This window comes from Heterodontus francisci, chromosome 7 (genome assembly GCF_036365525.1).
Source record: "Heterodontus francisci isolate sHetFra1 chromosome 7, sHetFra1.hap1, whole genome shotgun sequence".
Taxonomy (NCBI): domain Eukaryota; kingdom Metazoa; phylum Chordata; class Chondrichthyes; order Heterodontiformes; family Heterodontidae; genus Heterodontus; species Heterodontus francisci.
In genome coordinates this window covers 27,147,213-27,173,429 of record NC_090377.1, presented here as the reverse complement: position 1 = coordinate 27,173,429, position 26,217 = coordinate 27,147,213, and the positions used below count along the sequence as shown (strand labels likewise).

General features: G+C 42.8%; 1 protein-coding gene across 3 annotated transcripts in view; it reads left to right on the top strand.

The window, feature by feature from the left end:
- Nucleotides 1-26,217, top strand: part of LOC137371904 (protein mono-ADP-ribosyltransferase PARP14-like) — a 78,436-nt gene that overhangs the window by 44,653 nt on the left and 7,566 nt on the right. For all 3 annotated transcript variants that reach the window (XR_010975300.1, XM_068034924.1, XM_068034923.1), the window contains 9 exons: nt 3,271-3,447; nt 4,165-4,331; nt 5,020-5,143; nt 7,980-8,042; nt 9,241-9,417; nt 12,697-12,876; nt 15,820-16,443; nt 22,419-22,564; nt 23,395-23,569. Coding sequence is in view for 2 of the 3 variants with exons in the window: in XM_068034924.1 (XP_067891025.1) it covers nt 3,271-3,447; nt 4,165-4,331; nt 5,020-5,143; nt 7,980-8,042; nt 9,241-9,417; nt 12,697-12,876; nt 15,820-16,443; nt 22,419-22,564; nt 23,395-23,569 (1,833 nt within the window). In the remaining variant the exon portion in view is untranslated. The remainder of the gene's footprint in view (nt 1-3,270; nt 3,448-4,164; nt 4,332-5,019; nt 5,144-7,979; nt 8,043-9,240; nt 9,418-12,696; nt 12,877-15,819; nt 16,444-22,418; nt 22,565-23,394; nt 23,570-26,217) is intronic.

The following is a 26,217-nucleotide window of genomic DNA, read 5'->3' as shown; positions in this document are numbered from 1 at the left end:
TCGGAACTGACAAATATTAGAAAAGTCACAGGTTATAAGCAAGTGAGGTGGGGGTGGGGCCAGAGATAACAAAGGAGGTCTAGATTGGACCAGGCCACATAGCCCACCAAAAGGTCACGGAGCAAAGGCAAACAATATGTTAATAGTGTGTTGAAAGACAAAGCATTAGTACAGATTAGGTGTAAATACACTGAATATTGAACAGCAGCAAGTGCAAACCTGAAAAGAAACAGTGGGTAAGCAAACTGAACAAACTAAGATGAAATGAAATAAATGCAAAAAAAAGGATTGTAAAAAATGTAAAAAAGAATGTAAAAAAAAAAGGAAGAAAAAATAACTAAAAATGAAAGTAAAATGGGGGGCTGTCATGCTCTGAAATGATTGAACTCAATGTTCAGTCCGGCAGGCTGTAGTGTGCCTAATTGGTAAATGAGATGCTGTTCCTTGAGCTTGCGTTGATGTTCACTGGAACACTGCAGCAATCCCAGGACAGAGATGTGAGCATGAGAGCAGGGGGGAGTGTTGAAATGGCAAGCAACCGGAAGCTCAGGGTCCTGCTTGCAGACTGAGCGGAGATGTTCCGCAAAGCGATCACCCAGTCTGCGCTTGGTCTCCCCAATGTAGAGGAGACCACACTGTAAGCAGCGAATACAGTATACTACATTGAAAGAAGTACAAGTAAATCACTGCTTCACCTGAAAGGAGTGTTTGGGGCCTGGGATAGTGAGGAGAGAGGAGGTAAATGGGCAGGTATTACACCTCCTGCGATTGCAGGGGAAGGTGCCCTGGGATGGGGACGAGGTAGTGGGGGTAATGGAGGAGTGGACCAGGGTGTCACGGAGGGAATGATCCCTTTGGAATGCTGACAGGGAAAGGGAGGGGAAGATGCGACTGGTAGTGGCATCACGCTGGAGGTGGCGGAAATAGCGGAGGATGATCCTTTGGATATGGAGGCTGGTGGGGTAAAAAGTGAGGACAAGGAGAACCCTGTCACGGTTCTGGGAGGGAGGGGAAGGGGTGAGGGTAGAGGTGCGGGGAATGGGTCGGACACGGTTGAGGGCCCTGTCAACCACAGTGGGGGGAAATCCTCGGTTGAGGAAAAAGGAGGTCATATCAGAAGCACCGTCACGGAAGGTAGCATCATCAGAGCAGATGCGTCGGAGACGGAGAAACTGGGAGAATGGAATGGAGTCCTTACAGGAGGTTCTTTTTTCTTTCTTTTGGGCCTCCTTATCTCGAGAGACAATGGATACGCGCCTGGAGGTGGTCAGTGGTTTGTGAAGCAGCGCCTGGAGTGGCTATAAAGGCCAATTCTGGAGTGACAGGCTCTTCCACAGGTGCTGCAGAGAAATTTGTTTGTTGGGGCTGTTGCACAGTTGGCTCTCCCCTTGCGCCTCTGTCTTTTTTCCTGCCAACTACTAAGTCTCTTCGACTCGCCACAATTTAGCCCTGTCTTTATGGCTGCCCGCCAGCTCTGGCGAATGCTGGCAACTGACTCCCACGACTTGTGATCAATGTCACACGATTTCATGTCGCGTTTGCAGACGTCTTTATAACGGAGACATGGACGGCCGGTGGGTCTGATACCAGTGGCGAGCTCGCTGTACAATGTGTCTTTGGGGATCCTGCCATCTTCCATGCGGCTCACATGGCCAAGCCATCTCAAGCGCCGCTGACTCAGTAGTGTGTATAAGCTGGGGGTGTTGGCCGCTTCAAGGACTTCTGTGTTGGAGATATAGTCCTGCCACCTGATGCCAAGTATTCTCCGAAGGCAGCGAAGATGGAATGAATTGAGACGTCGCTCTTGGCTGGCATACGTTGTCCAGGCCTCGCTGCCGTAGAGCAAGGTACTGAGGACACAGGCCTGATACACTCGGACTTTTGTGTTCCGTGTCAGTGCGCCATTTTCCCACACTCTCTTGGCCAGTCTGGACATAGCAGTGGAAGCCTTACCCATGCGCTTGTTGATTTCTGCATCTAGAGACAGGTTACTGGTGATAGTTGAGCCTAGGTAGGTGAACTCTTGAACCACTTCCAGAGCGTGGTCGCCAATATTGATGGATGGAGCATTTCTGACATCCTGCCCCATGATGTTCGTTTTCTTGAGGCTGATGGTTAGGCCAAATTCATTGCAGGCAGACGCAAACCTGTCGATGAGACTCTGCAGGCATTCTTCAGTGTGAGATGTTAAAGCAGCATCGTCAGCAAAGAGGAGTTCTCTGATGAGGACTTTCCGTACTTTGGACTTCGCTCTTAGACGGGCAAGGTTGAACAACCTGCCCCCTGATCTTGTGTGGAGGAAAATTCCTTCTTCAGAGGATTTGAACGCATGTGAAAGCAGCAGGGAGAAGAAAATCCCAAAAAGTGTGGGTGCGAGAACACAGCCCTGTTTCACACCACTCAGGATAGGAAAGGGCTCTGATGAGGAGCCACCATGTTGAATTGTGCCTTTCATATTGGTTGAGGAAAAAGGAGGTCATATCAGAAGCACCGTCACGGAAGGTAGCATCATCAGAGCAGATGCGTCGGAGACGGAGAAACTGGGAGAATGGAATGGAGTCCTTACAGGAGGTAGGGTGTGAAGAAGTGTAGTCGAGGTAGCTGTGGGAGTCGGTGGGCTTATAATGGATATGGCCTCCTCCTATTCCTGTTTCTTATGTTCTTACGGCAGAGCTCACTGTAAACAGCATTTATTCAGCAAAGAGCAAACCAAACTAAATCTATTAAGTCAGCAAAGAGAGTCTATTTAAACAGCGCACTACAATAAACAGTCTGCAGGGTGTATTAGTCCCTGTGAGATATAGCAAACCGATTTCATGACTGAAAATACAACAACTTCTCTGGATAAAACCAGGGTGATTTCTCGAGAAAAATGCAGTGAGCGGAGGAGAATTACATCATACAAATTGATTATTTCGCCAACTAATTGCAGTAAGTAGAAGATAGTTACATGCAAATTATTTGCATAAAATCAATCCCACTTATACCAGCGCAGTCTCCAGATGTGATCGATGGGATAATTTCCAATCATCCCTATTCTAGCCAGAAGTAGTGGTGTCATCAAACAAGGCCTTAATTGTATCTAGCATTTGGCCATGCTTTCCCAGATGCAAGTATTTGTTCATAATCAGCTAAGAGGATAATAATTATTGTCTTAGCCTGCAGTTGTAGAAGCTGTTTAAATACATTGGTGTTGTTAAGTGCAATGCTTTCATAGGTAGAGGAAATAAGTGTAATTACTATTTAACTTTGTGTCTATGATTTCTTTAGGTTCTCAGCCTAATGATGGTGTTATAGTTACTGGAAGTGGAAATCTTACCTGCGATTACATCATACATATGGTCGGCCAAACAGTTCCAGCTATGATTACAGCCTCGGTAGAAAAAGTATTGCAGGAATGCGAAACAAACCAGATTACCACTGTATCTTTCCCTGCTCTAGGAACAGGTAACGGAATATTTTTATTTCCTGCCAAGTTCTTCTCCTCCACTTCTCTCCAAGAGGTGTTAATTCCTGCTGAGATACAGTCCCATGAGAACCAATGTGCCTCCAGCTCCTCTCCTAAACACCCATTATTCACATGTGACTCTTGACAGTGAGTATCATCTGGTTATTCAACGTTAGTGGTACCACAGCCAGACATCATTTATTCCTTATCCAACACACGCACACACTTGCAGCAGGTGTTGTCCTCAATAACAATTGGTTGCAAACACTGGGGCAAATCTTTCACCACCCTAACCCAAGGATGCTGAGGCCAAATTTAGCGTCCCCAACTGCTGCCTTGGCTGCGATCAACTAACTGAGCAGAGACAGGAGGTCAAATTGGAGATCAGCTGGTTTGTTTGGTTCAATCCGTGTTAGTGTCTGATTACCTAACGTCGCTTCCTCCTTATCTTCAACTTCCATCTTAGAACTTTTTTTTTTACAGTCTTTCTCACTGGATAAAGTGCTTCAAATTAACACTGCTCAAATCATGTGTGCCTGCTATTCCCTGCCCATTGCTCACTAATAAATAGGTAAAAGCTGTTCCAAATTAGTTGAATGTGCTACTGATAATACACTGCAATAATTTGACCAAAAACACGTCTAACAGTGATTTTGATCCTCTTCTGGTTTCAGTCCATCTTCGTTTCATTTTGCTAAGACATTGTCCTTTTGCAGGTATAGGAGGAGTGAAGCCGCAGGACACTATTGAAAGCATGTTGACTGGATTCGAAAATCATTTGTCACAAAACAAACCATCATCCATTAGACTCATTTACATTGTTGCCTTCGAACCTAAAGTGTACAATATTTTTTATGATGTCTTACAACAAAAGTCGCAACAGGTAGGAATAGGTTTAAAATTAGCTACAGCATTTTGCAGCCTTAGAGTGAAACCAGGCAGAGGGGCATTTAAAATAAAATGTGGGGAACTTACACATTCCTTTCCTGCTCCATCTGGCAAGAGTACTCACCCTAGCCCAGTGGGATCATTTGGGCCCAATCTGATATTTTAACCTGAGGCTCGAGTGGAGGAGCACTGATGGCTTCTTCACCAAGCCAAAGCTTCCAAGAACAGGAGCCATGGCCAGAAGAGGCCACTGCAATGTAAGTTTTTACATTTTTTAAAAGTTTCATCATAGGTCAGGAGGATCAGAAGTGTTCCTCTGGGTCCCACAAGGAATCCTTGGTCCTCTTCTCTCCTGGGCTTCCCTTCTCCTGACCAGGTTTCTCTTCATGGAGCAGATACCTCATGCCTGGAATCATTCCCCTGGGTCCCTAGTGGCAGCATCTCACCACCTGACTATTATGGCCATATTAGTCAGGGGGTCAGCAAGGTACTGGTGCCTCGCTGTTAAAATTGACCATTCCCAGATGGCCTGTTGTTCACTTTGCCCTCCAAGAGTTCAAATTGAGTCCTGTGCTTCTATAAGTGAAAGCCCAGGAACAGACTTTATTCTCTTAGTCAGAAAGAAGCATGCGTTGAAAGAAAATAATTGTAACATTTTTAAAACTCACCATTTTTTCTTTCAGAAATTGAGCTCTATAGAAATTAACATTGGCAGAGTAAAAGTGATAGCTATTCAAGGTGACATCACAGAAGAGCAGACTGATGCGATTGTAAACAGCACGAATGCCAACCTTAACCGAAAGAATGGTTAGTGGTAATGTTTGGTTCACACATCAGTTTTTTAACAACTATATGCATTTTTAATCATCCTTTTATTGTCGTAAAACATCCCAAAATACTTCATAGGAGCATTATAAGAACATAAGAAATAGGAGCAGGAGTAGGCCATACGGTCCCTCAAGCATGCGCCGCCATTCAATAAGATCATAACTTCCTCTATAGAGAGTATGGATAAGGAAATTGGAGGAGCATGTAAGATGGGCAATATAATAACCAATGGGGATTTTAATTTTCATATAGACTGGGGAAACCAAATTGGCAAAAGTCGTTTAGAGGGCGAGTCCATGGAATGCATTTGAAACAGTTTTCTAGAACAATTTGTCCAGTAATCAACTCGGGAACAAGCTAATTTAGATCTAGTATTTTGAAATGAGACAGGATTAATTAGTCATTTTGCAGTAAAGGATTCTCTGGAGAAAATTGCTGATAATATGATAGAATTTCATACTAAGCTTGAGAGTGATGTGGTTAAGTCTGAAACTAGGGTGTATTTTTTTTTAGATTTAGATTTAGAGATACAGCACTGAAACAGGCCCTTTGGCCCACCGAGTCTGTGCCGACCATTAACCACCCATTTATACTAATCCTACACTAATCCCATATTACTACCACATCCTCATCTGTCCCTATATTCCCCTACCACCTACCTGTACTAGGGGCAATTTATAATGGTCAATTTACCTATCAACCTGCAAGTCTTTTGGCTGTGGGAGGAAACCGGAGCACCCGGAGGAAACCCACGCAGACACAGGGAGAACTTGCAAACTCCACACAGGCAGTACCCAGAATTGAACCCGGTTCGCTGGAGCTGTGAGGCTGCGGTGCTAACCACTGCGCCGCCCTTGCACCACTGTGTATATGTAAACAAAGTCAATTACGGACGTGTGACGGGCAAGTTGGCCGAGGTAGATAAAAGATTTGACAGTAGATAAGCAATAGCAAACATTTATAAATAAATAATTCAAAATTCACAAAGCATATACATTCCTTTGAGGAATTAGAACTCCACTGAAAAAGTATTGAAGTCATGGCTAACTGAAGAAATTAAATATAGTATTAGATTAAAAGAAGATTACAATGTTGCCAAGAAGAGCAATGAGCCTGAGGATTGGGAGGATTTTAGAAGTTAGCAAAGGATTTCCAGATTACCAAGAATAAACTAGTCCAGTTTAAGTTGAGTCCGTCCCACTGGAGCAACTCCCTCTTTCCTCTATACTGGTGGAGCTTCCCATGAGCTGAAACCCCTGCCGCCCACATCACTCTTTCAGCCATGCACTGAAGCCTCTAATCTTTTTGTCCTGATGTAATTTGCATGTGACTCAGGTAGAAAACTTACCTTTGAGGTTCTGGTTTTTAATTTGTACTTCAGTTCCTCAAACTGTCTCAGAAGAATCTCATTCTTAGTTCTACTTATGTTGTTTGTTCCTATTTTGACCATGACAACTGGATCGTCCCCCTCCCACTCCAATGTCTTCTCTAGCTGTGAGGAGATGCCCTTCACCCTGACACCGGGAAGGCAACACACCTTCAGGACTCCCGGTCATGGCGATAAAGAACAGTATCTATCTCTCTTACTATACTATCGCCTGCCACTTGTTTGACACTGAGCCACATAAGGAGATATTAGGACAAATGACCAAAAGGATGGTAAAAGAGGCAGGTTTTACTGAGGTGGGTCTTAAAGAAGGAGAGAGAGGTAGAGAGGTGGGTTAAGAAGGGAATTACAGACCTTAGGGCCTAGGGAGCTGAAGGCAGGGCTGCCAGTGGGGATGCACAAGAGGCCATAGTTGGAAGAGTGCAGGGATGATGGAGGGTAGTAATGCTGGAGGAGTTTACAGGGTTGGGACGGGGTAAGGCCATGGAGGAATTTGAGAACAAGGATGAGGTGCACAGATGTTCATGTGGCAGGATGGGGTTGCATTTCGTGATTTTTAATTATTTTCCCTCACCACCCCACCCCACCCCTCTGCCGTTCGTTGCAGAGGGTTAATATTGAGGCCTCTGAGTCAGGCGAGATTGCTAACAACTGAGCCAACCTGAAAAATAATTATCTGAACTGTCTAAAAGAATTTGTTTTTGAGAGACCCATTACAGCTGATATGTTAGTGCAGAATTCCCTTTTTACAGTTGGCCACCATGACAGAAGCTCAAAATGAACTTTCAACTGAGTTGAACTATGAAGATAATTGATTTCAAATATGACTTATTGTCTTTTTCCTTTATTAATTTGCCACCCTCCCCAAGTGAATGTGTTAACTCCTTGCTAGAGTCCAGTTCCAGGGGCACCTCCAGTATCTTCTCAAGCGGTCATTATTATATGTGATCCTTGACAGTGAATGTTGGTGAGCTGTTATACCATGAGGGTCTCACAGCTAAGCCCTATCCTGGCCTCGCCTGATGTCCGCACATGTACCCTTTCAGCAGGTGTCACAGGAAAGTGATTGGGAATGCTGATCATTTTTTCTCCCTGCCAAACCCATGTCTAAAGCCAGCTAAAAGCTGTGACCTAGAACCAATCCACCTGCCCGGGCTTCTTGCCTGCAGGAGATATCTGGCCAAGAGAAGGGGATTCCTTCTAGGAGAGAGAATGGAAAAAAAGAGGATGCATGCCCTGATTAGAGATTGCTATACCATGAGAAAAAAGGTCATGCAATCACAGCATAAATCCCATGGTAAAACGGTTTTGCAGTCTTGGGTTAGGTTGCGGATCTGCTGCAACTTACAGATCTTAAGTACAAAAGTTGAGTTCTTGGTAAAATTGAAATTGCCTTTCAGCGCCAATAACTAACTTTTCAACTTGCAGGGGTTTCTGGTGACATTCTAAAAGCAGCCGGCCAATCAGTAGTGGATGAATGCAATCAACTAGGTGAGTAATTGTAGGGCATCTGCCCCTTCATGCAGATAAATTCAAGATCAGAATGAAGCATAGTTTATAGCAAGAATAGTGGTTTGGCAGTGTCTTGTCAGAAGATGGGCGCAAAGATTAAACTAGCACCAGTCCCAAAGTTCAGAAGGTTTTGGAGGACATTTCAAAATTATTTTTAAATGAATTCTAATCAAAATACCATAATTTCCTTTAAACACAGAAGATCTAATTAAATTAAAGGTCTTGATATAATTTAGGTCGGTACTTAAACATGTAATTGAAATGAAAATCTATAAACTTAACTGTTAGTAAAATTATTCTGAAACAGGAGCAATTACTGAAGCATAGCTTTCAGTATCATTTTCTGTTTGCTTAATTGAGCATATTCAGCTTGAAATTTGTATGTAGACCAAACAACAGCAGATGAAATTTAAAATAGGTAAGTGAAAATTAGCGCACATAGGAAGGAAAAATGTGAAAGATATGCACTCTATTAATAATGGTGAAACAGCGACGGAAGAATGTGAAAGAGATCTCGGAGTCTTCGGATGTCTATGTTAAACCTGACAACCAATGCACAGCAGCAATCAGCAAAGCCATCAGAGTATAAGTCAGAGGAAGTCATGATCAAACTGTACAATGCTCTGGTCAGATGGCACCTAAGTCTAGTTCTGGTTGCTAAGGCCAATTTCAAGTGTCAAAGGTCTGAATTGTGATGCCTCAAAAGGAGGCATCTGAGAGGTAACCTTACAGGTGGATATAAGAAAGTTAAAATAGTAATTGTGGAATACTACTAAAGAATATATTCAAACAATGGGACAAGGCGAGGCAGAGTCAAATTATTAAAAGGTAAACTGATAGCAGGACATTCTTCTTCAATATAGAGAGTGATCAATGCATGGAGTAGACTGCCAGATAGTACAGTGAAGGCAAAAAAACACTCAGATCATTTAAGAAACAATTGGATGTTGGAATAGGGAGGCTTTGGGGTTATGCTGGATGGATGAATTTAGATGGCCCGAATGGCCTCATCCATAACTAACTTGTGAGATTCTGGATAACACATCCTTTTAGCAGAAACATCCATCAGCTTTTGAACTTACAGAGTAAGGTTAACTATATGCTACTAACGAGTTACTGAATTGATGACAATGGAAGTAATTTTTGTTAAGTCAAGCTTCTCTATTTTCCACCATAGGAATCCAAAGTCATGATAGTGTTACAACCACAATGGCAGGAAATCTTCAAGTAAGATACATTCTACATTTGGTTGAGTGGACTAAAGCGAAAAATACAAAAGCATCTGTCGGCAAGGTTCTGAAGCAATGTGAAAACCTAAAAATAAGTTCAGTGTCTTTCCCAGCAATAGGAACAGGTAGGTTTGAGTACAATATGTATGTGTATATCAAGTGCCTTTATATGAATGCATCTGTGAGACATCTCTCCCAATTCAGGAACTAGTGCAGAGATTTTACAGGGTTGACTAAGCTAGGTGTGCCTTTATCATTTCCTGATTTGATGCTGAGGTCGTGACCAAGTAGTCTGTCCGGTTTTAGCCAGTTGTTCCCTTCTCACAGTGTAATGCAACTGAGTAGCTTGCTAGGTCACTTCAGAGGGCAGTTAGGAGCCAGTATGAAAGCTGGAGTGAAATATAGGCCAACGGTGTAAACACGGCAGTGTTCCTTCCTTAAAGGACACTAATGAACTAATTGGGTTTCTACAACAACTTGACAGCTTTGTGGTCATTTTTACTGGTACCAGTTCTTTTTTTAATTCCAGAATTTTTTGCTGTCTTTTTTAATTTAAATTTTCATTGAGGCTGGATCTATCCCTCATGGACATTTCCCTCGGAACTGTCAAGTCATTACTTGGTTATGTGCTTTAACAATGTGTGAAGGGTTATCTTCCAAATGATTTCCTGGATTCTGCAGCTGGGAAAAGAAAACTCACAATCAGCAGGAAATTTGAGTGTAAATATCAGCAAAAATTATGTTTCAAACTCATGTTATGTACTTGGGAGTGCAATAGTCTCACCCTGGAGTTACTGGATCATCTTAGAGTCAGAGAGTCATTATGTCACATTTGGCCCATCAATTCCTTGCTGGTTCTCTGTAAACCAATCCAGTCAGTCCCATTCCCCTGTTCTATCCCCTTAGCCCTGCAAGTTTATTTCCCTCAAGTGCCCATTCAATTTCCTTTTGAAATCATTGATTGTCTCTGCTCCCACTCCTCCTGTGGGCAGTGAGTTCCAGGTCATTACCATTCACTATGTAAAAAGGTTCTTCCTCACATCCCCCTGCATCTCTTGACCAAAATCTTGGATTTGTGTCCCCTAGTCCCATCAGCAAATGGGAACAGCTTTTCTTTGTCTACCTTATCTAAACGTGCCATAACCTTGTATACCTCTATCAAATCTCTCCTCAATCTCATTTGCTGCAAGGAGAACAACCCCAACTAACTATTAAGGTAGTTTGGAGAAGATGTGAAGTCCTCCACACTAATATCTCTGTACTAGTTCCAGAGTGCAAGAGCTGCCTCACAGATCAGTCAAGCAACAGCCTAGCAGTCATACTTACAGAATCACACCAATCAGCCAACATCCCAGACTCTTCCATCACCATACCTGGGTATGGCCTGCCACACCAGCTCACCCATTGCCTTTTTTATTGAAGCAGAAAAGTTTAGTAGAATATCTGATGGAAGTGTTTAAAATTATGAAGAATTCTGATCAGGTAAATAGGAAAAAACTATTTTTTCTGGTCAGGAAGTTGGTAACCTGAGGCCATAAATTTAAGATCATCACCAAAAGAGTAAGGGAGATGTTATAATTTCTTTTTAAAAAAACAACTCAGTGGCTTGGTGTAGAAGATGATGGAGGAAAGGCAGATGAGGAGGATGAAGTGGAGAGCTGTTTTAGAGAACTGACACAATCATCATAAGCTGATTAGTCTCCTTCTGTGCTGTAAAATTTTATGCTTTCCCCCACAGGAAGTTTGGAAGCAGGGACAGCATTTAATCAGGCGGGATAGTGACAGGGGGTGACCCCGCCACCTTGTTGCTTCCACCCTACTTAAGTCCGTGGCGGGAAGACTTTTGAATGCCCTGTCCATCCCGCTGCCAATTGAGGCCCTTAAGTGGGCAGTTAATGCCCAATTGAGGCTCTCCTGTCACCTCCACCGGTACTAGCCCAGCGGCGGGGCAGGTGGGCCTGTCGCTAAACAGGAAGAATGTACAGGTTGTTTGCCAGCTCCCTGAGGTCGGTGGAGGGTGGAGGGGTGTCCCTCGTTAAAAACCATAGTGCCTGATCAAAGGACCCAGCATCGAGAGGTGGTGGGGGGGGGAATGATCGGGGGTCGCTGAGAGCCACCACCCTGCCCTTGCTGCCAACCCCTCTACACCCCCTTTCCCTGCGACCTCCACTTCGCAAAATCCCTCCCGCCCTGACTCACCTGTGGTCTCGGACTCTTTCCTCCAGTGGGTTCATTACCAGCAGCAGCCACCGCCTCCATGGTGGCGCTGCTGTGTGAAAGAGCTGCTGGCTTCTGATTGGCCGGAGCTCTCAGCAGGTGGGACTTCCGTCCCCGGGGTCCTTAATCCCAGGGAAGGCCTGCCACTATCCACTTAAGTGCCTAATTGGCAGCAGGCCTTACCCAGAGGAGGCAACGTGGGGCTCCCCACAGAACTCCCGTCACCCACATAAAATGCCCCCTCCATGATCCTACTGGCAAGATCATCTTTTAAGTTGGCCACTTGCTTTAAAGTCACAAGGTCCAATAGCTATAAATAAACAGTCAGAATTTTGTTGTTTGGTGAGAGAAGCACCCAGCATTTTAAAATTTGCTTTTGTAACAGTGTGATGTTACAAGGTAAAGAAAAGAAAGACTTGCATTTATATAGCACCTTTCACAACCACAGGACATCCCAAAGTCCTTTACAGACAATGAAGTACTGTTGAAGTGTAATGTATGAAACACTGCAGCCTGTTTGCACACCGCAAGCTCCCACAATCTGATAATGACCACATAATCTGTTTTTATGATGTTGGCCGAGGGATAAATATTGGCTAAGACATCAGCGATAACTCCCCTGCTCTTCTTCAAAATAGTGCCATGGGATCTTTTACATCCATCCAAGAGGGTAGATAGGGCCTCAGTTTAACCTCTCCCTTGAAAGGCAGCACCTCCAGCAATGCAGCACTCCCTCAGTACTGCACTTGAGTATGAGTCTTGACTTTTGTGCTCAAATCCTGCCATGGGAATTGAACCCAGAATGTGCTAATTCAGCAGTAAGAGTGCTACCAACTGAGCCATGGTCCTATTGCAGTGGACCTCTGCATCATACCCCCACATGATCAAATAGCTTTCAGTCACTCACTTATATATGAACGATGGGCACTTGAACAAAATACTGCAGTTTAACTACTGCCTGTAGAATTGTATGCCATCAAAGAAGCAATACTTTAAAAATGAGGATGGAAAAGGGGGGGGGGGGGGGGGGAAATGACAGTAAAAACTGAAAATAAGAACACAATAAAAATAATTGACTGCAGAGCAATGTAGATGCTAATAGTTTGATTGCCTTACAGCCTTTGATTTTGTTGAACTTACTCATTGCAGTCCAATTAACCACACAAATCTGCTGCCTTTTTGTTTAGGGGAGGGAAAACTGAATCCTAGTGATGTCGCAAATGCACTGCTGGATGCAATTAGTGATTACGTGGTAGACTTCGTTCAACCTTCACTGTCTGTGATAAGGATTATTTTGTTCAATCCAAAGATGATGGATCCGTTTCGCCAATGTATGCAGCAGCGTTTCAAAATTTCAGAGTCTGTGGGTGAGGAACTATTACTGTGCAATAATTCTGCATAATTTCCATAATCTTGAAACCCAGTTCAGTAACTACCACTATTTTGCACTGTTAGCCTCAAGCCTTTGCAAGTCAGCATCATTCATTCTTGGCCCACCATGTGCCATAATCTCAGAAGAACAACGATGATGCCTGTGGAACATTCTCATTTGATATATTAACCTGTCTTGTCACCTCAACAACAATGACAACTTTTTTTAATATAGTGCCTTTAATGTAGTAAAAACAAAGTTGCTTCACAGGAACGTTATCAAGCAAAGTTGGACACTAGCCACATAAGGAGATATTGGGGCAGATGACCAAAAGCTTGGTCAAAGTGTTAGGTTTTAAGGAATGTTTTAGAAGCGCAAAGAGAGGTGGAGAGGTGGAGAGGCGGAGAGGTTTAGGGAGGGAATTCCAGATCTTAAGACCTTGGCAGTTGAAAGACAGCTGCCAATGGTGGAGTAATTAAAATCGGAGATGCTCAAGAGGCCAGAATTAGAGGAGTGCAGATATCTTGGAGGGTTGTAGTGCTGAAGGAGATTACAGAGATAGTGAGTAGAGAGGCTATGGAGGAATTTGAAAACAAGGTTGACAGTTTTATAATCATTGTTTAACTGGGAGCCAAGGTAGGTCAGCTGGCACATAGTATGAACAGAACTTCATGTGAGTTAGGATATAGGCAGCAGAGTTTTAGGTGACCTTAAGTTTACAGAGGGTAGAATGTAGGAGGCAGGCCAGGAGGGAGCTGGAATAGTCGAGTTCAGAGGTAACAAAGGTGCAGATCAGGGTTTCACCAGCAGATGAGCTGGGGCAGGGTCTTAGTCAGCTGACGTTAGGAAGGTAGAAATTGGCGGTATTAGTGATGTCGCAGAAGTTCATCTTGGTGTTGAATATGGCACCAAGGTTGCAAACTGCCTCGGACAGTTGCCAGGGAAAGGAATGGAGTCAGTGCCTAGGGATTGGAGTTTGTGGCATAAAGCGAAGTCACTGGCTTCTGTCTTCCCAATATTTTGTTGGAGGAAATTTCTGCTCATCCAGTACTGGATGTCGGACAAGTGGTCTGATTATTTAGCAACAATGGAGTGATCGATGGAGGTGGTGGTTATAGGTGGGTGCTGTCAGCATACATATGGAAATTGACACTGTGTTTTCAGATAATATCGCCGAGAGGTATCATGTAAATGAGAAATAGGAAGAGGCCAAGGAGAAATCCTTGGGGGACATGAGATGTAACTGTGCGGGAGCAGGAACAGAAGCCATTGCAGGTGATTGCCTGGCACGGTTGAATAGATAAGAATGGAACCAAATGAGTGTAGCCCCTTCAGCTGGATTACAGTGGAGAGATGGAACGAGACAGTCCATTTAGTGCCAGATTGTGGTCAGTTTTGTGTGGTGGGTTGCATCCATTAAGAGTAAGGTTGAGTCCACCCAAACAAGCAAGGCTGTTCCAGGCACCAGAAAAAAAAAGTGTTCCCTCGTCATTCTGGGCTTGGTTCTAACCCAAGTCAAAGTCAAAGAAAAGTGTTCTAGCTCATTTTTATTGTACTTTCCCCACTTGAAGTACCTACAATGATGTTAGAGATTTGTAGTTGTTCTGAAAAATCTACTGATATTTTGATACTGTCAGTCAAATTGATGTCTAGTATATCAATATATATCAGTATATTCTGAAGGGGATGCTGTTTATTGCCAGTAATGAATCCTTCTGCAGGCATTTTAACATTTCTACATTTGCTGTATTGTGCAGCCTCTCACACTCGTAATTCTACTGGAATTGTAGATAAGTTGGTATAGTTGTTTGGGAGTATACGTAATAAACCTTTTATAGAACCACAGATGGGAAATGGATGTCATTGGCAATGCCAGCATTTGTTGCCCATCTTTAATTGCCCTTGAACTGAGTGGCTTGCTGGGCCATTTCAGAGGGCAGTCAAGAGTCAATCACATTGCTGTGGGTCTGGAATACATGTAGGCCAGACCAGGTAAGGACAGCAAATTTTCTTCCTTGAAGGACATTAGTAAACCAGGTGGGTTTTTAACACCATCAGTGGAAGTCTCTTGGCACCGTAACTGAGACTAGTTTTCAATTCCAGATTTCTGTTAATTAATTGAATCAGCTGCCATGATGGGATTTGAACCCATGACCCCAAGTCATTAGCCCTGGCCTCTGGATTACTAGTCCAGTGACATTACCACTACGCCACGGTCTTCCCTTTAGCTTATTTAGTTCAGTTTATTTACTTTGGAATTCTCAGACTCCAAAGACCACATGTTAACATTACGAACGGGTCAAAAGCTGGATTAGAGAAAGAAAAGTACAGTTAAATTTAAAGCATAAAAACACCAGTAAAGAAGAGAGAATGCGGAGACAGAGCGATTGACCAGAATTAAAATGAATACAGTGCTTTATTTTCAATGTCAGATTACACGTTTATTTTTATGATTTAACCTTAATATTATAAAAAAGTAACTCTCGGCATTTATATAGTTGCGATATCATGACACAAAAAAGTCTTAAGTAGTTTCTATTTAATAAATGTTAGTTGATCTCCTGAGGATGAATTTCAACAGCGGTGCCTCGCTCATTTGCCATAACTTTGGCAAAACAGCTACAGAAATTCCAGAACGGTGATACAAATGGCATTTACACCATTTTCCTAGGGTTTCTGCAGCTCTTCCATCAAGATTATGGTAGACGAGTAGGAGAATCACCTTCCCCAGGAGGTTAGATCAAGTGTAATATACAGGACAAGCAGCGTTGGAGGGCAGCGGATAATTGGGTCAGGGCATCCTAATTTAAATCGTACATTCTGTCCCTTTTGCTGTATTTCCTGTATAAATTCCTTTCTCCGCAATGTTGGCAGGAAGTGTGCAGACATAATATATTTTAGATATGTATGTATATGTAATATAAATTTTATTTTTCAGCACAAACAACTCTTCCAGCCAAACCTATTCCTGCTGTCAGACTTGTTCCTGCAGTCAAACCTGTTTATCCTGTTATTCTGGGGGCAGCAAAGAGTTTGATTGGCATCGTTGAGATATATGGCATGACAAAGAATGCCATTGCTGAGGTTCAGAAGGATGTTGAAAATCTAATTAAGGAAAACTGTACAAACCAAATAATACACAATAGATATGCAGCCTGTTTCTCAGATGACGAAAGACAACAAATCATAGATCTCTGTGAAAAACACCAATTGAAAGTTGAAATTCAGCAAGCAGAAATAAAAATACTTGGACACCATGCTGATGTTCTGAAATCCATTGTGGAAGTGACTTCTATGCTTCAGGCTGCCAAAGCAAGGGAGGATAGAAAGCAGGAAGAGACTCAGATGAAGAAATCTGTCCAGTGGGAGTTTGTGAATAATGAAACAGCTCAACCTTATGATCAGTCTTTAAACTGCAACCTTGAGAAAGCTTACCTGGATAAAAAGAAAACCTTAGCCTACGTGAGAAATGGGGAAACATACACTATTGACCTTGACAAGATGCAAGAGAAAGATTCAAAAGGAAATGTGGTGGATATTAAGAGAAGGCTTCTTGAAGGAGGTATGTCAAAACAAATGGTTATCTTAATGAAAGGATTACTTGGGAAATTTGGTGTACACATTGTGCTGAAGGTTCTTAAATTACTGTAGATTCTTCATTAATCTTCATTTAGATTGTATTTTGAATAACAGTGCAATCGTCTTTTTGAGCATGTCTGAAGATAGAAGTCTAAGAACCCTCATTTGGTTGCTGCACTGCTGGAAGTGTAGTCTGCCCCAGCAAAGATACATCCAAATTCTGGGGACAGGGTTATTTGCATAAAAGGGCAGGGGCTTAGCCCAGTGTGTTCACTGTGATTTCTATCAAGTGATCCTGGATAGAAAGTAATGGCATGCTGAACTATAGGTAAGGATTGGATCAGTATTACTATAATGCTGCTCATGGTTAAATAACTTACTGACACACTGTGCGTTGCCTTACACATAAAGAATAATCACTAGGGGAAAGTGTTGGAGAGCTGCCTGACCCTGTAGAACTAAATTCTGGCATGAGTCAACAAGTTAGGCAGAAAAGGAACAAAAGAACCATGGTGGGGGATTGGGAGCAAGGAGGGAGTGAGGGACTGATTGTGGAGATGTCTGAACATTACCTAGAGGGAGGCTGATCACAGGCTTGGGAGGGGTGTGGATGACCGTGGCAGAAGATTTTGTTGAGGGACTGTGGGAAGCATTGCTTCTCCTGGCCCACAAGCAGTGCTTTAAAAAAGTACTTAACTGCAGGATCTGGCAGCTCCCAACTCCCTTTAGGGTCATTGAGACATTAAAGCACAGAAGGAGGCCGTTCAACCCATCAAGTTCATGCCAGCCCTCTGTGGAGCAATTCAGTCAGTCCCATTCTACCACCCTATCCCTGTAGTCCAAGTTTATTTCCCTCAAGTGCCCATCCAATTTCCTTTTAACATCTTTAATCGTCTCCACATCCACCATCCTCATAGGCAGCGAATTCCACGGCATTACCACTCGCTGTGTAAAAATGTTTTTCCTCACATCCCCCTTGCATCTCTTGTCCAACACCTTAACTTTGTGTCCCCTAGTCCTTGTACCATCAGCTAATGGGAAGCTGTTATTTATCTACCCTATCCAAACCTGCCATAAGCTTGTACACCTCAATCAAATCTATCCTTAATCTCCTTTGCTCCAAGAAGAGCAATCCCAGCTTCTCCAATCTAATCTTGTAGCTAAAATCCCTCATCCCTGGGACCATTCTGGTAAATCTCCTGTGCATCCTCTCAAGGACACTCACATCCTCCCTAAAGAGTGGTGACCAGAACTGAATGCAAAACTCTAATTGTGGCCTAGTCAGAGCTGTATAAAGGTTCAGCATAGCCTCCCTGCTTTTGTGCACAATACCTCTATTTATGAAGCCCAAGGTCCCAAATGCTTTGCTAACAACTCTCTCAGTATATCCTACCACCTTCAATGGTCTGTGCACATGAACCCCAAGGTTCTCTATCCCTACGCACTCCTTATAACTGTGCCATTAAATCGATATGGCCTTTCCCTTCTGCCAAAATGTATCTCGGAGCCCTGGAAACCCAGTCTGCAGCATTTAATTCAAATGGCTCCCAAAATCTGAGGAACAACAAAGCCTGGTCATGGATAATAAATTAGCTGAAGGTAGAGAAATGGTGGTACTTGTTAGACAAGTGATGTCGGGTGGAGAGAAACATCCAGAGATCAGAGATGTTTCTGAATTATTGACCTGAACTCAGTTACTCAGTGGAGGTTGTTCAAGTTCCTTCTTGACACTAAAATAGGAAGAATCAATCACAGAATCACAGAATAATACAGTGCAGAAGAGGCCCTTCGGCCCATCGAGTCTGCACCGATGCATTAAAGACACCTGACCTGTCTACCTAATCCCATTTGCCAGCACTTGGCCCATAGCCTTGAATGTTATGACGTGCCAAGTGCTCATCCAGGTACTTTTTAAAGGATGTGAGGCAACCAGCCTCCACCACCCTCCCAGGCAGTGCATTCCAGACCGTCACCACCCTCTGGGTAAAAAAGTTCTTCCTCAAATCCCCCTAAACCTCCTGCCCCTCACCTTAAACTCATGTTTAAGAAGTGGGAATGGAGACATGATCAAGTTTGATGAGTCTCTCAAGAGCCTACAACAGGAGGTGAATAAAATCTGGAAATGGGCATTAATAGTGACAGAAGAAAACAGCACAAGAATTCTGTCCATTGGGAGAAAAAAATGACATCAATGTTGCCTAATTTTAACCAGACAAGATGAGAAATACCTTTGAAAATAGCCACGAGAAAATAAAGTTAAACATGTTTCTTGTAAACTCAAAAACTGCTAATCAAATAGAGATACAATTAAAACTCACAAAATGTGTGTGTATGAATTTAATGGCTTGTCCTTTAAATACCTGAGCAGACATAACTTGAGCTTTGTACATCCAAACAAGCTGATGCGTTCTCTGTGAGTGAACTTGGTCTTTGACTCCATATATACTATAACAAGGAGTACTCTCTGAATTGTGTAAAGTTAATGGTGAAGTTGAAAGTACACTAGACGAGAGTGGTCCTAAAGGAAGAGTGCTAAATTGGGGGAAGGCTAACTATACCAAAATTCGGCAGGAGCTGGGGAATGTAGATTGGGAGCAGCTCTTTGAAGGTAAATCCACATTTGATATGTGGGAGGCTTTTAAAGAGAGGTTGATTAGCGTGCAGGAGAGACATGTTCCTGTGAAAATGAGGGGTGGAAATGGCAAGATTAGGGAACCATGGATGACAGGTGAAATTGTGAGACTAGCAAAGAGGAAAAAGGAAGCATACATAAGGTCTAGGAGGCTGAAGAAAGACGAAGCTTTGAAAGAATATCGGGAATGTAGGACCAATCTGAAACGAGGAATTAAGAGGGCTAAAAGGGGTCATGAAATATCTTTAGCAAACAGGGTTAAGGAAAATCCCAAAGCCTTTTATTCATATATAAGGAGCAAGAGGGTAACTAGAGAAAGGATTGGCCCACTCAAGGACAAAGGAGGAAAGTTATGCTTGGAGCCAAAGAAAATGGGTGAGATTTTAAACGAGTACTTTGCATCGGTATTCACTGAGGAGAGGGACATGACGGATGTTGAGGTTAGGGACAGATGTTTGATTACTCTAGGTCAAGTCGGCATAAGGAGGGAGGAAGTGTTGGGTATTCTAAAAGGCATTAAGGTGGACAGGTCCCCAGGTCCGGATGGGATCTATCCCAGGTTACTGAGGGAAGTGAGAGAGGAAATAGCTGGGGCCTTAACAGATATCTTTGCAGCATCCTTAAACACAGGTGAGGTCCCGGAGGACTGGAGAATTGCTAATGTTGTCCCCTTGTTTAAGAAGGATAGCAGGGAAAATCCTGGTAATTATAGACCGGTGAGCCTGACGTCAGTGGTAGGGAAGCTGCTGGAGAAGATACTGAGGGATAGCATCTATTCCCATTTGGAAGAAAATGAGCTTATCAGTGATAGGCAACATGGTTTTGTGCAGGGAAGGTCATGTCTTACCAACTTAATAGAATTCTTTGAGGAAGTGACAAAGTTGATTGATGAGGGAAGGGCTGTAGATGTCATATACATGGACTTCAGTAAGGCGTTTGATAAGGTTCCCCATGGTAGGCTGATGGAGAAAGTGAAGTCGCATGGGGTCCAGGGTGTACTAGCTAGATGGATAAAGAACTGGCTGGGCAACAGGAGACAGAGAGTAGCAGTGGAAGGGAGTTTCTCAAAATGGAGACGTGTGACCAGTGGTGTTCCACAGGGACCAGTGCTGGGACCACTGTTGTTTGTGATATACATAAATGATTTGGAGGAAAGTATAGGTGGTCTGATTAGCAAGTTTGCAGACGACACTAAGATTGGTGGAGTAGCAGATAGTGAAGGGGACTGTCAGAGAATACAGCAGGATATAGATAGATTGGAGAGTTGGGCAGAGAAATGGCAGATGGAGTTCAATCAGGGCAAATGTGAGGTGATGCATTTTGGGAGATCCAATTCAAGAGTGAACTATACAGTAAATGGAAAAGTCCTGGGGAAAATTGATGTACAGAGAGATTTGGGTGTTCAGGTCCATTGTTCCCTGAAGGTGGCAACGCAGGTCAATAGAGTGGTCAAGAAGGCATACGGCATGCTTTCCTTCATCGGATGGGGTATTAAGTACAAGAGTTGGCAGGTCATGTTACAGTTGTATAGGACTTTGGTTCGGCCACATTTGGAATACTGCGTGCAGTTCTGGTCGCCACATTACCAGAAGGATGTAGATGCTTTGGAGAGGGTGCAGAGGAGGTTCACCAGGATGTTGCCTGGTATGGAGGGCGCTAGCAATGAAGAGAGGTTGTGTAGATTAGGATTATTTTCATTAGAAAGACGGAGGTTGAGGGGGGACCTGATTGAGGTGTACAAAATCATGAGAGGTATAGACAGAGTGGATTGCAAGAAGCTTTTTCCCAGAGTGGGGAATTCAATTACGAGGGGTCACGAGTTCAAAGTGAGAGAGGAAAAGTTTAGGGGGGATATGCGTGGAAAGTTCTTTACGCAGAGGTTGGTGGGTGCCTGGAATGCGTTCCCAGCGGAGGTGGTAGACGCGGGCACGATAGCGTCTTTTAAGATGTATCTAGACAGATACATGAACGGGCAGGAAGCAAAGAGATACAGACCCTTAGAAAATAGGCGACATGTTTCGCTAGAGGATCTGGATCGGCACAGGCTTGGAGGGCCGAAGGGCCTGTTCCTGTGCTGTAATTTTCTTTGTTCTTCTTTGTTCTAGACTTGGCATTTAAAATGTCCAGTCACTGAGTAACAGCAAGCAACAAAATAAAATGAATGCTGCATTGATTGTAAAATCAGTAGAACTCAAGTTGAAACATTTCATGGCTAAACTCTGCCGTGCTCCGTTCAGGCAACGTAAATGTTTTGCCTAGTTCTGTACAGTGAAACACAAGGGAAATGTTTAGCCTTTGAAGGAAGTGTAGAAAAGAGTCATAAGGCTGATGCACAGTGTCAGAGGATTTACTTATTAGGAAAGCGGGTATCAGTGTTGAAAGGAGGTAACCAAGAGAGATCCCTGGAGAGGTCTCTAAGATACTAACCTGAACAAAAATAGAAATCCAGAACAAAATATTCCAATGTACACTATGAAAGTAGGAAAAACAGGCACAGACTCCAAATGGTGAAGGGCAGAGGTGGAACCAATATCAGGAAGTACTGCTTTGAACAAAGGATAAAGGCCATTCAGCCCATTCAGTCTGCTCTAGCATTTTGTTGTCCATGACAGTTCTGTCACTTCTTAAAAATTGATAATCTGTTTCTTTTTCCATATCCCTTAACACCCTCATTTCCGAGTAAGTTTTTAGTCCCCGTTTAATCACTTCAGTTGATTTTGCATCTATGGCTTTCTGATGCAACCTGATTCATATTTAGTTTGGGATTCCGGGTAGGGTAATGGAGGAAAATCTTTGCTGTGATTGAAAATATGACGGTAAACCCTTCAGATGGATGAGCATTGATTTTCTTCATTCAAATTAACTGTGCCATCAGCATGGCCATGTTGTTAATATCAGGATTGAAGGCATGAGGTTGTATGCAGATGGTGAAACAGTTGACAGCACAGTGGTGCTGCCCTGTTATGATCATAAAAATACCATCATTGGAATGCAGGCAGTCAGGGTTAAATATTATAGACTGGAACATCAGATTGATATCTGCGAGATTTTGCTCAATTAGCTTCAGTAGCCAAAGGAAATTTCAAGTTTTTCTTGTTGAAAGTTTAAGTAATGCCCCAAATGTTTGCATCTCAGTGAGCACAGTGAGGTCTGAATTGCCTTTACTGTATTGTTTTACTTAAATATTTGATGACAAGAGTGAAGCAGGTATCTAAGCTAAACTGATTGACAAAGGCAGATCATTTACAAATGAAAAGTGAAACTTTGAAGTTAACTTTAGTTGGAATGTGCATTCTTGCTACGTTTGTGTCTATTTTATGTTCCAGGTATGTTTGAACTCCCAAGAACTTGGACTAACATGAAAAATCAGGAAGTTTTAATTGTTGCTCTTCAGACAGGTGCAACAGAATACAAAGACGTTGCAGAGAAATTCAGGAAGTCTTGTCAGAAAACAATTGTTGACATAGTCAAGGTATGCATGTTCAATAAAATTTGATTTCATATGTTATTGCTTTTAACTCAACTTTATCCTGTAAATCAAACTATTAAGATCCCTACTAAAGCCTATGTATCAGATGCTAGAGACTAAAAATAAAAATTGATAGTTAGGATTTATGGAATCGATATAATTTTTCTTGAATTCTGGTGGAAATACATTCATTTATCTATCTGAAATATATTAAAAATCTTACCTGTGCATGCATTTCCAGTATTCAAACCCTTCCACCAGTGATAGCACTACAGCATCTCAAGTTTTGCATTCTCAACTCCTGTGCTCTGGCCTCGGGAAACCTGCCAGCTAAATCGAGGCGAGGGACTGATCAGGAGATAAGTGCCTATCCACTTACCTGCTGAATCCAGGGTGCCTGCCTGGAAAACCTGTCCATGATTGGAGACTCCCTCATCACCTGACCCTTTCCATGTGCCCCCCGATTTCCCCCCAGGCTTCTGATACCGCACCCCACCAAGGCCTCCAGCCTCCCCCCTCCCCCAACCCCGGCCAGGCTTCCAACAACCCCCCTAAACCTCCACTTCACTCCACCAATCCCCAGATCACCGACCTCCGTCCCCTACTCTGATCCGTCAGGCCTCTGATCTCCAACCACACCCTCCCAGAGGACTGGCCATTTCAGCCCAGCCCTGGCTGGGATTGTTACCCTGCCCTCCACTAGTACCTGCACCCCCATGTCCAATGAGATTCCATGATATTCATGCAGAATGTATTTAACTAAGATAATGTTAGTTGCAACTGTTAATCTATTTTTACTTTAAATATTAATACTGTATAAATGTCTCATCTAGATCGAAAGGATTCAGAATCGTAAGCTTTGGCAAAGCTATTCTGTCAGGAAAGAAACAGTACAAAGAAAGAATCCTAGGATAAATACTGAGCAGATCCTTTATCATGGGACAACAAAGGAAATTTCCCAAAAAGTGAACAAAACTGGCTTCAACAGAAGCTTTTGCGGGAGAAACGGTAAGAACCTGAGTAAACACCAGAATAAAAGGACCAAAATACTGCTGGAATATTCAGGCTGAAGATAGTCTGACAAAGAAGAGAAGTGAACAATGTTGGAGAGGGTACTTACTCTTTCAAATGAAGGAACTTAGCAGCTGCCTGCTTCAAGTTCTTGTTAAGAATTTTTAAGATGGCAAATTCTAATGCCAATGGGATGGGAAAAATGGCATCATAAAAACCCATGGTTAGCTGGAAATGGCTCATGCCAAACAGCACAGGAATATAATGTACAGGCAGACATGTCAGTTTTGGAGATAATCCAGAGTATAGTTTCAATGAGATGATGCCAGGAATTGGAACCTAGATATGAGGGGAGACTTGAGATATTGGAATTATTTCTATTGGAGCAGGGAAAGCTGAGGAAAGTTTTCAAGTTTTTTTTAAAATTCTGAAGGGTTTTGATAGGATGAATAAGGTGATTCAGCAGGGGAGAACTTCTTTACAAATGGAGTTGCTGCAGCGTGATATACTTTGCAACAGGGAGTATTTGTGGCAAATACCATTGTGTCTGTAATGGGAAAATTGGTTAACTCTTTGAAGCAGAGCAAGATACAGGGCTATGAGGAAAGAGTGGAGCAGTGTGATTAGTGTTGGATTGCTCTAGCACAGAGATGCCACAAACATGGTGGGCTGAATGGATTCCTGTGCTGTAAATCTCTATGGTTCAATGTACGATTTTAAGTTGCATTTGGTAAAAGAAAGGCATGTATTTCTGTATCACTCTATCATTCCCCTCGACACCCAATTCATTGTTACAGTTGCTTTACAATCATCTAGGCAAATATGGCAACCAATTTGCTCCCACAATCTCACAAGCTGCAAATTAAATGAATGACTGTTAATCTACTGGTGGTGTTTTAGGGAACCATGTTGGCCAGGACCCCAGGAAAACACACTGTGCCTCTTCAAATAGTGCCATGAGATCTTTTACATCCAACTAGACCACTATATCAGGCAAACAAGGCCTTGATTAAAGGTTTCATCTAAAAGACAGCACCTTCACCATTGCAGCAGTCCCGCAGTACTGCACTGAAATCTCAGCATAAATTATGTAATCAATACCTGGAATGGGGTTTGAACCCACAACTGTCTGACTGAGAAGTGAGAACATTGCCAACTGTGCCAAGCTGCCATTTGACTGAACTGTTTATTTCAGCCATAGATGTTTACAAACGTATGAAAATGATGTGTATAAAAAGGCCAACTGGTCCATCAAGCCTGCTTCACAGTCATGATGTCAAGTGCATAATGTCTCGACCACTGTCACCCCCCACTGCCCCCAGCCAATAAGGGAAAAAGAGTTAGCACACACTGCACCAGCCAGCAACACATTCCAGAGGCTCACCAGTCTCTGGGAAAAGAAGGACCATCTGACATCTAGCCTATTCTGATTCTTGTATAGTTTAAATGCATGTCCCTGATTCTACCCAGTCTGTCGAAGTCAAATAATCTGTCAATAGTGTTACGACCAAGGTGGGAGGAGTGCACTGTTAATTCAGTCCCACTTCTCCACAGGTCACAGCATATCAATAAATTTCCCACTTACTGAAACAGCCAATTAGATCCTCTATTTGTCCCCAGAATAAAGCACACCAACTAGGTTTCTTTAATCAACAACAAAAATTAACTGTTTATTATAAAGCCAAGTCTTAACCAAAAATTAAGTAAATCTGTATACGAGTTGAGATAATAAAGCTCCTTATTTTCCCTAGCCCTCATGCTCATGCACATACATGCAAAAAAAAAGGTTAACCAGGGAAAAAAAGATTTTTGTTTGCAGCTTTTTTATAGGAATGAAAAGAGTAATAAAAACCTTAGGCTGTCAAGGTCTGGAAGGAAGTTCTTCAGTTTGACAAAGTGTCCCAAAGTCGAATAGCCACTCAAAGTCTTTCTAGGCGAGGTTGATGAACAGTCTGTGTTGGGTAGGCATTCAAAGAACTTCAACAGTAGAAGGCTTCATATACAGTCTTCCATCAGGTGTGCAGCAACAAGGATCTTCTTAGGTCTTACAACAGCAGTTTAGCAGTAAAAGATTTCTTCGAATATTCTGGATCTCTTAAACCCAAGAGGCAACAGTACAGCTTGATGCAGGGATTCGTCAGAGACAGGAGGAAATAAGAATCTGCCACATTAGAAATATAGGGTTTCTTCTTCAGAGATGCAGGATTCCTTCACAGAGAGGTAATACTTTACCTGGATCTTCTTCTGATCTCCAGGCACGTCAAAATCAAATTTCAAATGCCTGCTTTTTGTCCAGACCCACTGGCTTTTAAAGTTCAAAACTGAAACCAAAACCTTCCATGAACAAGTCACATGTCCTGTCGTAAATTCTGCCTTGTCATAACAGAGAGTAGCTCTGAAGTCAACCCCCTGCTGGTTTCCTTGAAATTACCTGCATTCCAGTCCCTGTTTACCAGTTCGCTTTTGTTGAACTTCCTTTCAAAACATCCATAAAGTTCAGCTATTTGCAAATGTCTCAATATCCACTGAAATCCTCTTCAGTTATTAAAAAACACAGTATCCTAAGTTTGAATACAAAAAAACAATAGGCATACTATCCAACCCTGGTAGTATTTTATATACTTGAATGGTTTTATTACTACAAT